The 14,098-nt window shown below is 56.1% G+C and overlaps 1 protein-coding gene across 1 annotated transcript in view; it reads left to right on the top strand.

The window, feature by feature from the left end:
* Positions 1–13,759, top strand: part of LOC140399635 (uncharacterized) — a 28,690-nt gene extending 14,931 nt beyond the window's left edge. Inside the window, exon 2 of the mRNA XM_072489176.1 lies at positions 9,862–13,759. Coding sequence (XP_072345277.1) covers positions 12,074–13,621 — 1,548 coding nt within the window. The 5' untranslated portion in view covers positions 9,862–12,073 and the 3' untranslated portion in view covers positions 13,622–13,759. The remainder of the gene's footprint in view (positions 1–9,861) is intronic.
* The last annotated feature ends 339 nt before the right edge of the window (positions 13,760–14,098 follow it).

The raw sequence follows: 14,098 nt of genomic DNA, 5'->3' as shown, positions 1-14,098 counted from the left end.
CCTCCGGCCCCTACAATTCCCATCCTCCTGTTCATGTCCCTCCCTCCCTATCTCTGTAACCTCCTCCAGCCCCGACAATTCTCATCCTCCTGTTCAAATCCCTCCCTCCCTCGCCCCCAAAATCTCTGTAACCTCCTCCAGTCCCGACAATTCCCATCTTCCTGTTCAAATCCCTCCCTCCCTCCCTCCCTATCGCTGTAACCTCCTCGAGCCCCGACAATTCTCATCCTCCTGTTCAAATCCCTCCTTCGCCCCCCCCCTCCCTCCCTATCTCTAACCTCCTCCAGCCCCTACAATTCCCATCCTGTTCAAATCCCTCCCTCCCCTCCTTATCTCTGTAACCTCTTACAGCCCCTACAATTCTCATCCTCCTGTTCAAATCCCTCCCTCGCCCCCTCCCTCCCTATCTCTGTAACCTCTTCCAGCCCCTACAATTCTCATCCTCCTGTTCAAATCCCTCCCTCTCTCCCTATCTCTGTAACCTCCTCCATACCTACAATTCTCATCCTCCTGTTCAAATCCCTCCCTCCCTCCCTATCTCTATAACCTGTACCAATCCCGTATAATTCTCATCCTCCTCTTCAAACCCTTCCCTCGCCTCCCTATCTCTGTAACCTCCACAAGCCCCTACAATTCTCATCCTCTTCAAATCCCTCCCTCGCCCCCACCCTCCTATCTCTGTAACCTCCTCCAGCCCCAACAATTCTCATCCTCCTGTTCAAATCCCTCCCTATCTCTCTAACCTCCTCCAGCCCCTACAATTCCCATCCTCCTGTTCAAATACCTTCCTCGCCCTCCCTCCCTATCTCTGTACCTCCTCCAATCACGTATAATTCTCATCCTCCTGTTCAAATCCCTCCCTCGCCCCCGCCCCTCCCTATCTCTGTAACCTCCTCCAGCCCCTACAATTCCCATCCTCCTATTCAAATCCCTCCCTCCCTATCTCTGTAACCTCCTCCAGCCTCCTGTTCAAATACCTCCCCCTTCCCTCCCTCCCCTATCTCTGTAACCTCCTCCAGCCCCTACAATTCTCAGCCTCCTGTTCAAATCCTTCCCTCCCTCCCTATCTCTGTAACCTCCTCCAGCCCCGACAATTCCCATCCTCCTATTCAAATCCCTCCCTCGATCCCTATCTCTGTAACCTCCTCCAGCCCCTACAATTCTCATCCTCCTGCTCAAATCCCTCCCTCGCCCCCTCTCCCTCCCCATCTCTGTAACCTCCTCCAGCCCCTATAATTCTCATCCTCCTGTTCAAATCCCCGTCCCTCCTTCCCTATCTCTCTAACCTACTCCAGCCCCTACAATTCTCATCCTCCTGTTCAAATCCCTCCCCCCTTCCTCCCTCCCTGTCTCGTTAACCTCCTCCAGCCCCTACAATTCCCATCCTCCTATTCAAATCCCTCCCTCCCTATCTCTGTAACCTCCTCCAGCCCCTACAATTCTCAGCCTCCTGTTCAAATCCCTCCCTCCCTCCCTATCTCTGTAACCTCCTCCAGCCCCTACAATTCTCAGCCTCCTGTTCAAATCCCTCCCTCCCTCCCTATCTCTGTAACCTCCTCCAGCCCCGACAATTCCCATCCTCCTATTCAAATCCCTCCCTCGATCCCTATCTCTGTAACCTCCTCCAGCCCCGACAATTCTCATCCTCCTGCTCAAATCCCTCCCTCGCCCCCTCTCCCTCCCCATCTCTGTAACCTCCTCCAGCCCCTACAATTCTCATCCTCCTGTTCAAATCCCCCTCCCTCCTTCCCTATCTCTCTAACCTACTCCAGCCCCTACAATTCTCATCCTCCTGTTCAAATCCCTCCCCCATTCCTCCCTCCCTGTCTCATTAACCTCCTCCAACCCCTACAATTCTCATCCACCTGTTCAAATCCCTCCCTCCCTCCCTATCTCTGTAACCTCCTCCAGCTCCTACAATTCTCATCCCCCTGTTCAAATCCCTCCCTTGCCCCCTCCCGCCCTATCTCTGTAATCTCCTCCAGCCCCTACAATTCTCACCCTCCTGTTCAAATCCCTCCCTCCCTCCCTATCTCTGTAACCTCCTCCAGCCCCGACAATTCTCATCCTCCTGTTCAAATCCCTCCCTCCCTCCCTATCTCTGTAACCTCCTCCAGCCCCTACAATTCTCATCCTCCTGTTCAAATCCCTCCCTCCCTCCCTATGTCTGTAACCTCCTCCAGCCCCGACAATTCTCATCCTCCTGTTCAAATCCCCCCCTCCCTCCCTCCCTCCCTATCTCTGTAACCTCCTCCAGCTCCTACAATTCTCATCCTACTGTTGAAATCCCTCTCTCGCTCCCCCTCCCTCCATATCTCTGTAACCTCCTTAAGTCCCTACAATTCTCATCCTCCTGTTCAAATCCCACTCCTTCCCTATCTCGGTAACCTCCTCCAACCCCTACAATTCTCATCCTTCTGTTCAAATCCCTCCCTCCCTCCCTATCTCTGTAACCTCCTCCAGCCCCTACAATTCTCATCCTCCTGTTCAAATCCCTCCCTTGCCCCCTCCCTCCCTATCTCTGTAACCTCCTCCAGCCCCTACAATTCTCACCCTCCTGTTCAAATCCCTCCCTCCCTATCTCTGTAACCTCCTCCAGCCCCGACAATTCTCATCCTCCTGTTCAAATGCCCCCCTCCCTCCCTATCTCTGTAACCTCCTCCAGCCCCTACAATTCTCATCCTCCTGTTGAAATCCCTCTCTCGCTCCCCCTCCCTCCATATCTCTGTAATCTCCTCCCATCCCGTATAATTCTCATCCTCATGTTCAAATCCTTCCCTCCCTATCTCTGTAACCTCCTCCAGCCCCTACAATTCTCATCCTCCTGTTCAAATCCCTCCCTCCCTCCCTATCTCTGTAACCTCCTCCAGCCCTGACAATTCTCATCCTCCTGTTCAAATCCCTCCCTCCCTATCTCTGTAACCTCCTCCAGCCCCGACAATTCTCATCCTCCTCTTCAAATCCCTCCCTCCCTCCCTATCTCTGTAACCTCCTCCAGCCCCGACAATTCTCATCCTCCTCTTCAAATCCCTCCCTCGCCCCCTATCTCTGTAACCTCCTCCAGCCCTGACAATTCTCATCCTCCTGTTCAAATCCCTCCCTCCCTATCTCTGTAACCTCCTCCAGCCCCTACAATTCTCATCCTCCTGTTCAAATCCCTCCCCTCCCTCCCTATCTCTGTAACCTGCTCTAGCCCCTAAAATTCTCATCCTCCTCTTGAAATCCCTTTCTCGCTCCCCCTCCCTCCCTATCTCTAACCTCCTCCAGCCCCTACAATTCTCACCCTCCTGTTCAAATCCCTCCCTCCCTCCCTCCCTATCTCTGTAACCTCCTCCAATCCCGTATAATTCTCATCCTCATGTTCAAATCCTCCCCTCCCTCCCTATCTCTGTAACCTCCTCCAGCCCCGACAATTCTCATCCTCCTGTTCAAATCCCTCCCTCCCTCCCTATCTCTGTAGCCTCCTCCAGCCCCGACAATTCTCAGCCTCCTGTTCAAATCCCTCCCTCCCTCCCTATCTCTGTAACCTCCTCCAGCTCCTACAATTCCCATCCTCCTGTTCAAATCCCTCCCTCCCTCCCTATCTCTGTAACCTCCTCCAGCCCCGACAATTCTCATCCTCCTGTTCAAATCCCTCCCTCCCTCCCTATCTCTGTAACCTCCTCCAGCCCCTACAATTCTCATCCTCCTGTTCAAATCCCTCCCTTGTCCCCTCCCTCCCTATCTCTGTAACCTCCTCCAGCCCCTACAATTCTCACCCTCCTGTTCAAATCCCTCCCTCCCTATCTCTGTAACCTCCTCCAGCCCCGACAATTCTCATCCTCCTGTTCAAATCCCCCCCATCCCTCCCTATCTCTGTAACCTCCTCCAGCCCCTACAATTCTCATCCTCCTGTTGAAATCCCTCTCTCGCTCCCCCTCCCTCCATATCTCTGGAATCTCCTCCCATCCCGTATAATTCTCATCCTCATGTTCAAATCCTTCCCTCCCTATCTCTGTAACCTCCTCCAGCCCCTACAATTCTCATCCTCCTGTTCAAATCCCTCCCTCGCTCCCTCCCTATCTCTGTAACCTCCTCCAGCCCCTACAATTCCCATCCTCCTGTTCAAATCCCTCCCTCGCTCCCTCCCTATCTCTGTAACCTCCTCCAGCCCCTACAATTCTCATCCTCCTGTTCAAATCCCTCCCTCCCTCCCTCCCTATCTCTGTAACCTCCTCCAGCCCCTACAATTCCCATCCTCCTGTTCAAATCCCTCCCTCGCTCCCTCCCTGTCTCTGTAACCTCCTCCAGCCCCTACAATTCTCATCCTCCTGTTCAAATCCCTCCCTCCCTATCTCTGTAACCTCCTCCAGCCCCTACAATTCTCATCCTCCTGTTCAAATCCCTCCCTCCCTCCCTATCTCTGTAACCTCCTCCAGCCCCTACAATTCCCATCCTCCTGTTCAAATCCCTCCCTCGCTCCCTCCCTGTCTCTGTAACCTCCTCCAGCCCCTACAATTCTCATCCTCCTGTTCAAATCCCTCCCTCCCTCCCTCCCTATCTCTGTAACCTCCTCCAGCCCCTACAATTCTCATCCTCCTGTTCAAATCCCTCCCTCCCTCCCTCCCTATCTCTGTAACCTCCTCCAGCCCCGACAATTCTCATCCTCCTGTTCAAATCCCTCCCTCCCTATCTCTGTAACCTCCTCCAGCCCCGACAATTCTCATCCTCCTGTTCAAATCCCTCCCTCCCTATCTCTGTAACCTCCTCCAGCCCCGACAATTCTCATCCTCCTGTTCAAATCCCTCCCTCCCTCCCTATCTCTGTAACCTCCTCCAGCCCCTACAATTCTCATCCTCCTGTTCAAATCCCTCCCTCCCTCCCTATCTCTGTAACCTCCTCCAGCCCCGACAATTCTCATCCTCCTGTTCAAATCCCTCCCTCCCTCCCTCCCTATCTCTGTAACCTCCTCCAGCCCCTACAATTCTCATCCTCCTGTTCAAATCCCTCCCTCCCTATCTCTGTAACCTCCTCCAGCCCCGACAATTCTCATCCTCCTGTTCAAATCCCTCCCTCCCTCCCTATCTCTGTAACCTCCTCCAGCCCCTACAATTCCCATCCTCCTGTTCAAGTCCCTCCCTCCCTATCTCTGTAACCTCCTCCAGCCCTGACAATTCTCATCCTCCTGTTCAAATCCCTCCCTCCCTATCTCTGTAACCTCCTCCAGCCCCGACAATTCTCATCCTCCTCTTCAAATCCCTCCCTCCCTCCCTATCTCTGTAACCTCCTCCAACACCTACAATTCTCATCCTCCTGTTCAAATCCCTCCCTCCCTCCCTATCTCTGTAACCTCCTCCAGCCCCTACAATTCTCATCCTCCTGTTCAAATCCCTCCCTTGCCCCCTCCCTCCCTATCTCTGTAACCTCCTCCAGCCCCTACAATTCTCATCCTCCTGTTCAAATCCCTCCCTCCCTCCCTATCTCTGTAACCTCCTCCAGCCCCTACAATTCTCATCCTCCTGTTCAAATCCCTCCCTTGCCCCCTCCCTCCCTATCTCTGTAACCTCCTCCAGCCCCTACAATTCTCACCCTCCTGTTCAAATCCCTCCCTCCCTATCTCTGTAACCTCCTCCAGCCCCGACAATTCTCATCCTCCTGTTCAAATCCCCCCCATCCCTCCCTATCTCTGTAACCTCCTCCAGCCCCTACAATTGTCATCCTCCTGTTGAAATCCCTCTCTCGCTCCCCCTCCCTCCATATCTCTGGAATCTCCTCCCATCCCGTATAATTCTCATCCTCATGTTCAAATCCTTCCCTCCCTATCTCTGTAACCTCCTCCAGCCCCTACAATTCTCATCCTCCTGTTCAAATCCCTCCCTCGCTCCCTCCCTATCTCTGTAACCTCCTCCAGCCCCTACAATTCCCATCCTCCTGTTCAAATCCCTCCCTCGCTCCCTCCCTGTCTCTGTAACCTCCTCCAGCCCCTACAATTGTCATCCTCCTGTTCAAATCCCTCCCTCCCTCCCTCCCTATCTCTGTAACCTCCTCCAGCCCCTACAATTCCCATCCTCCTGTTCAAATCCCTCCCTCGCTCCCTCCCTGTCTCTGTAACCTCCTCCAGCCCCTACAATTCTCATCCTCCTGTTCAAATCCCTCCCTCCCTCCCTCCCTATCTCTGTAACCTCCTCCAGCCCCTACAATTCTCATCCTCCTGTTCAAATCCCTCCCTCCCTCCCTCCCTATCTCTGTAACCTCCTCCAGCCCCTACAATTCCCATCCTCCTGTTCAAATCCCTCCCTCGCTCCCTCCCTGTCTCTGTAACCTCCTCCAGCCCCTACAATTCTCATCCTCCTGTTCAAATCCCTCCCTCCCTCCCTCCCTATCTCTGTAACCTCCTCCAGCCCCTACAATTCTCATCCTCCTGTTCAAATCCCTCCCTCCCTCCCTCCCTATCTCTGTAACCTCCTCCAGCCCCGACAATTCTCATCCTCCTGTTCAAATCCCTCCCTCCCTATCTCTGTAACCTCCTCCAGCCCCGACAATTCTCATCCTCCTGTTCAAATCCCTCCCTCCCTATCTCTGTAACCTCCTCCAGCCCCGACAATTCTCATCCTCCTGTTCAAATCCCTCCCTCCCTATCTCTGTCACCTCCTCCAGCCCCTACAATTCCCATCCTCCTGTTCAAATCCCTCCCTCCCTCCCTATCTCTGTAACCTCCTCCAGCCCCTACAATTCTCATCCTCCTGTTCAAATCCCTCCCTCCCTCCCTATCTCTGTAACCTCCTCCAGCCCCTACAATTCCCATCCTCCTGTTCAAATCCCTCCCTCCCTATCTCTGTCACCTCATCCAGCCCCTACAATTCTCATCCTCCTGTTCAAATCCCTCCCTCCCTCCCTATCTCTGTAACCTCCTCCAGCCCCTATAATTCCCATCCTCCTGTTCAAGTCCCTCCCTATCTCTGTAACCTCCTCCAGCCCCTACAATTCCCATCCTCCTGTTCAAATCCCTCCCTCCCTCCCTCCCTATCTCTGTAACCTCCTCCAGCCCCTATAATTCCCATCCTCCTGTTCAAGTCCCTCCCTATCTCTGTAACCTCCTCCAGCCCCTACAATTCTCATCCTCCTGTTCAAATCCCTCCCTCCCTCCCTATCTCTGTAACCTCCTCCAGCCCCGACAATTCTCATCCTCCTCTTCAAATCCCTCCCTCCCTCCCTATCTCTGTAACCTCCTCCAGCCCCGACAATTCTCATCCTCCTGTTCAAATCCCTCCCTCCCTCGCCCCCAAAATCTCTGTAACCTCCTCCAGCCCCGACAATTCCCATCCTCCTCTTCAAATCCCCCGTCCCTCCCTATCACTGTAACCTCCTCTAGCCCCTAAAATTCTCATCCTCCTGTTGAAATCCCTCTCTCGCTCCCCCTCCCTCCCTATCTCTAACCTCCTCCAATCCCGTATAATTCTCATCCTCCTGTTCAAATCCCTCCCTCCCTATCTCTGTAACCTCCTCCAGCCCCTACAATTCTCATCCTCCTGTTCAAATCCCTCCCTCCCTCCCTATCTCTGTAACCTCCTCCAGCCCCTACAATTCTCATCCTCCTGTTCAAATCCCTCCCTCACCCCCTCCCTCTCTATCTCTGTAACCTCCTCCAGCCCCTACAATTCTCATCCTCCTGTTCAAATCCCTCCCTCACCCCCCGCCCTCCCTATCTCTGTAACCTCCTCCAGCCCCTAAAATTCTCATCCTCCTGTTCAAATCCCTCCCTCCCTATCTCTGTAACCACCTCCAGCCCCTACAATTCTCATCCTCCTGTTGAAATCCCTCTCTCGCTCCCCCTCCCTCCCTATCTCTAACCTCCTCCAATCCCGTATAATTCTCATCCTCCTGTTCAAATCCCTCCCTCCCTATCTCTGTAACCTCCTCCAGCCCCTACAATTCTCATCCTCCTGTTCAAATCCCTCCCTCCCTCCCTATCTCTGTAACCTCCTCCAGCCCCTACAATTCTCATCCTCCTGTTCAAATCCCTCCCTCACCCCCTCCCTCTCTATCTCTGTAACCTCCTCCAGCCCCTACAATTCTCATCCTCCTGTTCAAATCCCTCCCTCACCCCCCGCCCTCCCTATCTCTGTAACCTCCTCGAGCCCCTAAAATTCTCATCCTCCTGTTCAAATCCCTCCCTCCCTATCTCTGTAACCACCTCCAGCCCCTACAATTCTCATCCTCCTGTTCAAATCTCTCCCTCCCTATCTCTGTAACCTCCTCCAGCCCCTACAATTCTCATCCTCCTGTTCAAATCCCTCCCTCACCCCCCGCCCTCCCTATCTCTGTAACCTCCTCGAGCCCCTAAAATTCTCATCCTCCTGTTCAAATCCCTCCCTCCCTATCTCTGTAACCACCTCCAGCCCCTACAATTCTCATCCTCCTGTTCAAATCTCTCCCTCCCTATCTCTGTAACCTCCTCCAGCCCCTACAATTCTCATCCTCCTGTTCAAATCCCTCCCTCACCCCCCGCCCTCCCTATCTCTGTAACCTCCTCCAGCCCATAAAATTCTCATCCTCCTGTTCAAATCCCTCCCTCCCTATCTCTGTAACCACCTCCAGCCCCTACAATTCTCATCCTCCTGTTCAAATCCCTCCCTCCCTATCTCTGTAACCTCCTCCAGCCCCGACAATTCTCATACTCCTGTTCAAATCCCTCCCTCCCTCCCTATCTCTGTAACCTCCTCCAGCCCCTACAATTCCCATCCTCCTGTTCAAATCCCTCCCTCCCTATCTCTGTAATCTCCTCCAGCCCCGACAATTCCCATCCTCGTGTTCAATTCCCTCCCTCCCTCCCTATCTCTGTAACCTCCTCCAGCCCCTACAATTCCCATCCTCCTGTTCAAATCCCTCCCTCGCCCCCCTCCCTCCCTATCTCTGTAACCTCCTCCAGCCCCTACAATTCCCATCCTCCTGTTCAAATCCCTCCCTCGCCCCCCTCCCTCCCTATCTCTGTAACCTCCTCCAGCCCCTACAATTCCCATCCTCCAGTTCAAATCCCTCCCTCGCCTCCCTCCCTATCTCTGTAACCTCCTCCAGCCCCGACAATTCCCATCCTCCTGTTCAAATCCCTCCCTCCCTCCCTATCTCTGTAACCTCCTCCAGCCCCGACAATTCCCATCCTCCTGTTCAAATCCCTCCCTCCCTCCCTATCTCTGTAACCTCCTCTAGCCCCGACAATTCTCATCCTCCTGTTCAATTCCCTCCCTCCCTCCCTATCTCTGTAATCTCCTCCAGCCCCGACAATTCCCATCCTCGTGTTCAATTCCCTCCCTCCCTCCCTATCTCTGTAACCTCCTCCAGCCCCTACAATTCCCATCCTCCTGTTCAAATCCCTCCCTCGCCCCCCTCCCTCCCTATCTCTGTAACCTCCTCCAGCCCCTACAATTCCCATCCTCCTGTTCAAATCCCTCCCTCGCCCCCCTCCCTCCCTATCTCTGTAACCTCCTCCAGCCCCGACAATTCTCATCCTCCTGTTCAAATCCCTCCCTCCCTCCCTATCTCTGTAACCTCCTCCAGCCCCGACAATTCCCATCCTCCTGTTCAAATCCCTCCCTCCCTCCCTATCTCTGTAACCTCCTCCAGTCCCGACAATTCCCATCCTCCTGTTCAAATCCCTCCCTCCCTCCCTCCCTATCTCTGTAACCTCCTCCAGCCCCGACAATTCCCATCCTCCTGTTCAAATCCCTCCATCCCTCCCTATCTCTATAACCTCCTCCAGCCCCGACAATTCTCATCCTCCTGTTCAAATCCCTCCCTCGCCGCCGATTGTCTTCGATCCCAGCCCCCCCCCCCCCCCCACCCCCTCTCCGCGATGCTGACCGCTCCCTGCTCTTCTCCCCCCAGATCTTCGTGGAGTTCGTGTCCATCCTGGACTGTCAGAAGGCGATGCAGGGGCTTGCTGGGCGCAAATTTGCCAACCGCGTGGTTGTCACCAAGTACTGTGAACCAGACTCGTACCATCGTCGTGACTTTTGGTAGAATCACCCCCCCCCCCCCCCCCCCCCAAACCTTACCCCTGCCTCTCGTCGACACGGCCACACGGGCCTCCAGATGTGTGTGCGTGGTAATTTTTTTTTTTTTTTTTGGTTACTATTTTTTAAAAAGAATACTTGCTTCTGTCTTTCCCCATCGCTGCCCTCCTTCCCACTTCAAACTCTTTCTCCCCCTTTCAACCCCCCCCCCCCCCCCCCCCCACACACACACACCTCAGCGTTTAAGGGGTGTCGAGAGCGGGACTGATGGGGGCCCCATCGGATTCGTGGCGCGCGTTGTCAAGTGGGCTTGGCGGGTGCCCGGGATTTCGGGCAGGGGGGTCACGGGATGAGGTGCGCAGGGTCTGGGCGGGAGGGGGGGGGGGGTGGCGGTGCTGCCCGGAGTGAGGACCCCCCCCGTCATGGCAATGATCTGGCTCGAGGACGTGTGAAAGGCTGGGGAGGTCGATCCCCTCCCTCTCCCTGCGCCAGACCCCCCCCCCCCCCCCCCCCCCCCCCGGCTCTCTTGTCTCCCTCCCACCCAATCCCACAACCCCCCCCCCGTCTCATCCACCCCCCGCATTATTCCTGGGCAGCTGAACTCTGGAGAGAAGGGAGCGGGGGGAGGTCGCTTTGTGTGTTAGTTCGGACTTAGTACAGATGTTGCGCTGTAGCCATTCTCCTCCCGCCCACCCCGTCAAAGTTGCCGCTCCCTCCCCCTCGTCCCAATCTGGAGCGGCGACTCCCCCCCGCCCCGCCCCCTCCCTCCACGCCGGTCCCCAGGAACCGCTCTCGGCGGCGCCTCCCTCCAGTCGAATATCTCGGGCGGCTCCCCTTCTTTACCCCTCCGTCGTCGTCGCTGGGGTTTGGCGAGCGTATGGGCGGGCGGTGTGGTGGTTTGGGAACGAGGGCGTCCTGCCCCCCCCCCCCCCCCCCGCGCTGAAGAGGGGCGGGGTGGGGGCAAGCCGACGCCCCACTGAGATGAATTGTCCACTCGGCCACAGGGAGAAGGCCGAGGTTTCAGCGTCTGAGCTTCCGCATGCCGCCCGTCGAGCTTGGCGCAAGTGTGACGCGTCGGCACTCGTGTGGGCCCACGCTCGCCTCTCTCTCACACCCTCCCTCTCTCTCTCCCACTCCTTCCCTCTCTCCCACTCCTTCCCTCCTCTCTCTCACACACACCCTCTCTCTCACACACCCTCTCTCTCTCACACACACATACCCTCCCTCCCCTCTCTCCCACTCCCGCCCTCCTCTCTCTCTCTCTCTCTCTCTCTCTCTCTAAACCTGGGGCTGGTTTAGCACTGGGCTAAATCGCTGGCCAGGCAGGCCAGCAGCACGGTTCGATTCCCGTACCAGCCTCCCCGAACAGGCGCCGGAATGTGGCGACTAGGGGCTTTTCACAGTAACTTCATTTGAAGCCTACTCGTGACAATAAGCAATTTTCATTTCATTTCATTTCATTCTCTCTCTCGCCCTCCCTCTCTCTCTCCCACTCCCTCCTTCCTCATACACATCCTCCCTCCTCTCTCACACACCCTCTCTCCCACACACTCTCTCTCTCTCACACATCCTCCCTCCTCTCTCTCCCACTCCCTCCCTCCTCTCTCTCTCATACACGCCTCCCTCCTCTCTCACACACCCTCTCTCCCACACACTCTCTCTCTCTCTCACATACACACCCTCCCTCCTCTCTCTCCCTCCCTCCTCTCTCTCTCTCATACACAGCCTCCACCCTCTCTCACACACCCCTCTCTCCCACACACTCTCTCTCACACATCCTCCCTCCTCTCTCTCCCACTCCCTCTCTCTCTCGCTCACATACACACCCTCCCTCCTCTCTCTCACACACCCTCCTCTCGCTCCCGCTCCCACTCCCTCCCTCTCTCTCACAGACACACCCCTCCCTCCTCTCTCTCACACACCCTCCTCTCTCTCACACACCCTCCCTCCTCTCTCTCCCTCCCTCTCCCTCTCTCTCCCCTGTGTGTTCTTAATCTTTTATATAAACCGTGTGAAATGGTGGCCTCGAAGCGGCCCTTTCACCTGTTTCTTTTTATAAAGAAATCAAAGTAATAAAAAGACAAATGTTTTCAGCCGGCACGGACTCCCCTCGCACCATTTTGTCCCCACTCGCCACGTGCTCTCTGTCTCTCTCTCTCTGTCTCTCTCTCTCTGTCTCTCTCTCTGTCTCGCTCTCTGTCTCTCTCTCTCTGTCTCTCGCTCTCTGTCCCTCGCTCTCTGTCCCTCGCTCTCTGTCCCTCGCTCTCTGTCCCTCGCTCTCTGTCCCTCGCTCTCTGTCCCTCGCTCTCTGTCCCTCGCTCTCTGTCCCTCGCTCTCTGTCCCTCGCTCTCTGTCCCTCGCTCTCTGTCCCGCTCTCTGTCTCGCTCTCTGTCTCGCTCTCTGTCTCGCTCCGTGTCTCGCTCCGTGTCTCGCTCCGTGTCTCGCTCCGTGTCTCGCTCCGTGTCTCGCTCCGTGTCTCGCTCCGTGTCTCGCTCCGTGTCTCGCTCCGTGTCTCGCTCCGTGTCTCGCTCCGTGTCTCGCTCCGTGTCTCGCTCCGTGTCTCGCTCCGTGTCTCGCTCCGTGTCTCGCTCTGTGTCTCGCTCTGTGTCTCGCTCCGTGTCTCGCTCCGTGTCTCGCTCCGTGTCTCGCTCCGTGTCTCGCTCCGTGTCTCGCTCCGTGTCTCGCTCCGTGTCTCGCTCCGTGTCTCGCTCCGTCTCTCGCTCCGGCTCTGTCTCTCGCTCCGTCTCTGTCTCTCGCTCCGTCTCTGTCTCTCGCTCCGTCTCTGTCTCTCGCTCCGGCTCTGTCTCTCGCTCCGGCTCTGTCTCTCTCGCTCCGTCTCTCGCTCCCTCTGGCTCTGTCTCTGGCTCTGGCTCTGTCTCTTGCTCTGGCTCTGTCTCTCTCGCTCTGGCTCTGGCTCTCTCGCTCTGGCTCTGTCTCTCTCGCTCCGTCTCTCGCTCCGCCTCTCTGGCTCTGTCTCTGGCTCTGTCTCTTGCTCTGGCTCTGTCGCTCTGGCTCTGGCTCTCTCGCTCTGGCTCTGTCTCTCTCGCTCCGTCTCTCGCTCCGTCTCTCTGGCTCTGGCTCTGTCTCTTGCTCTGGCTCTGTCGCTCTGGCTCTGGCTCTCTCGCTCTGGCTCTGGCTCTCTCGCTCCGTGTCTCGCTCCGTCTCTCTGGCTCTGTCTCTGGCTCTGGCTCTGTCTCTTGCTCTGGCTCTGTCGCTCTGGCTCTGGCTCTCTCGCTCTGGCTCTGTCTCTCTCGCTCCGTGTCTCGCTCCGTCTCTCTGGCTCTGTCTCTGGCTCTGGCTCTGTCTCTTGCTCTGGCTCTGTCTCTCTCGCTCTGGCTCTGGCTCTCTCGCTCTGGCTCTGTCTCTCTCGCTCCGTCTCTCTGGCTCTGTCTCTGGCTCTGGCTCTGTCTCTTGCTCTGGCTCTGTCGCTCTGGCTCTGGCTCTCTCGCTCTGGCTCTGTCTCTCTCGCTCCGTCTCTCGCTCCGTCTCTCTGGCTCGGGCTCGGGCTCTGTCTCTGGAGCAGAGAGAGGAAAGGCCGTTATCGTTCCCCTCTCGCCTCCCCTGGGGTGGGGTTGTATGCCGACGCACGAGAGCTCGCCGATCGCTCTTCGAGCCACATGAGGCGATGCTGAGACTGAGTGGGATGGGGTTGAGCCGCTCGTCGGGGGAGCAGAGGGTGCGAGGTGGGGGCATCACAGAGCTCAGCTGAACGCACCCTGACAAATACTGGAGCGCTGGAAATGGGGGGCTGCTCGAGAGGCCAGAGGAGATCCCAGATAGGGAGGAAGGGAAGGGGCGAGGGAGGGATTTGAACAGGAGGATGGGAATTGTCGGGGCTGGAGGAGGTTACAGAGATAGGGAGTGAGGGAGGGATTTGAACAGGAGGATGGGAATTGTAGGGGCTGGAGGAGGTTACAGAGATAGGGAGGGAGGGAGGGATTTGAAGAGGAGGATGGGAATTGTAGGGGCTGGAGGAGGTTACAGAGATGGGGAGGGAGGGAGGGATTTGAACAGGAGGATGGGAATTGTCGAGGCTGGAGGAGGTTACAGAGATAGGGAGGGAGGGAGGGATTTGAAGAGGAGGATGGGAATTGTAGGAGCTGGAGGAG

The sequence above is a fragment of the Scyliorhinus torazame genome, chromosome 23, assembly GCF_047496885.1.
Source record: "Scyliorhinus torazame isolate Kashiwa2021f chromosome 23, sScyTor2.1, whole genome shotgun sequence".
Taxonomy (NCBI): Eukaryota; Metazoa; Chordata; class Chondrichthyes; order Carcharhiniformes; family Scyliorhinidae; genus Scyliorhinus; species Scyliorhinus torazame.
Note: the sequence above shows the minus strand (reverse complement) of the source record. Positions and strands in the feature narration are given on the sequence as shown.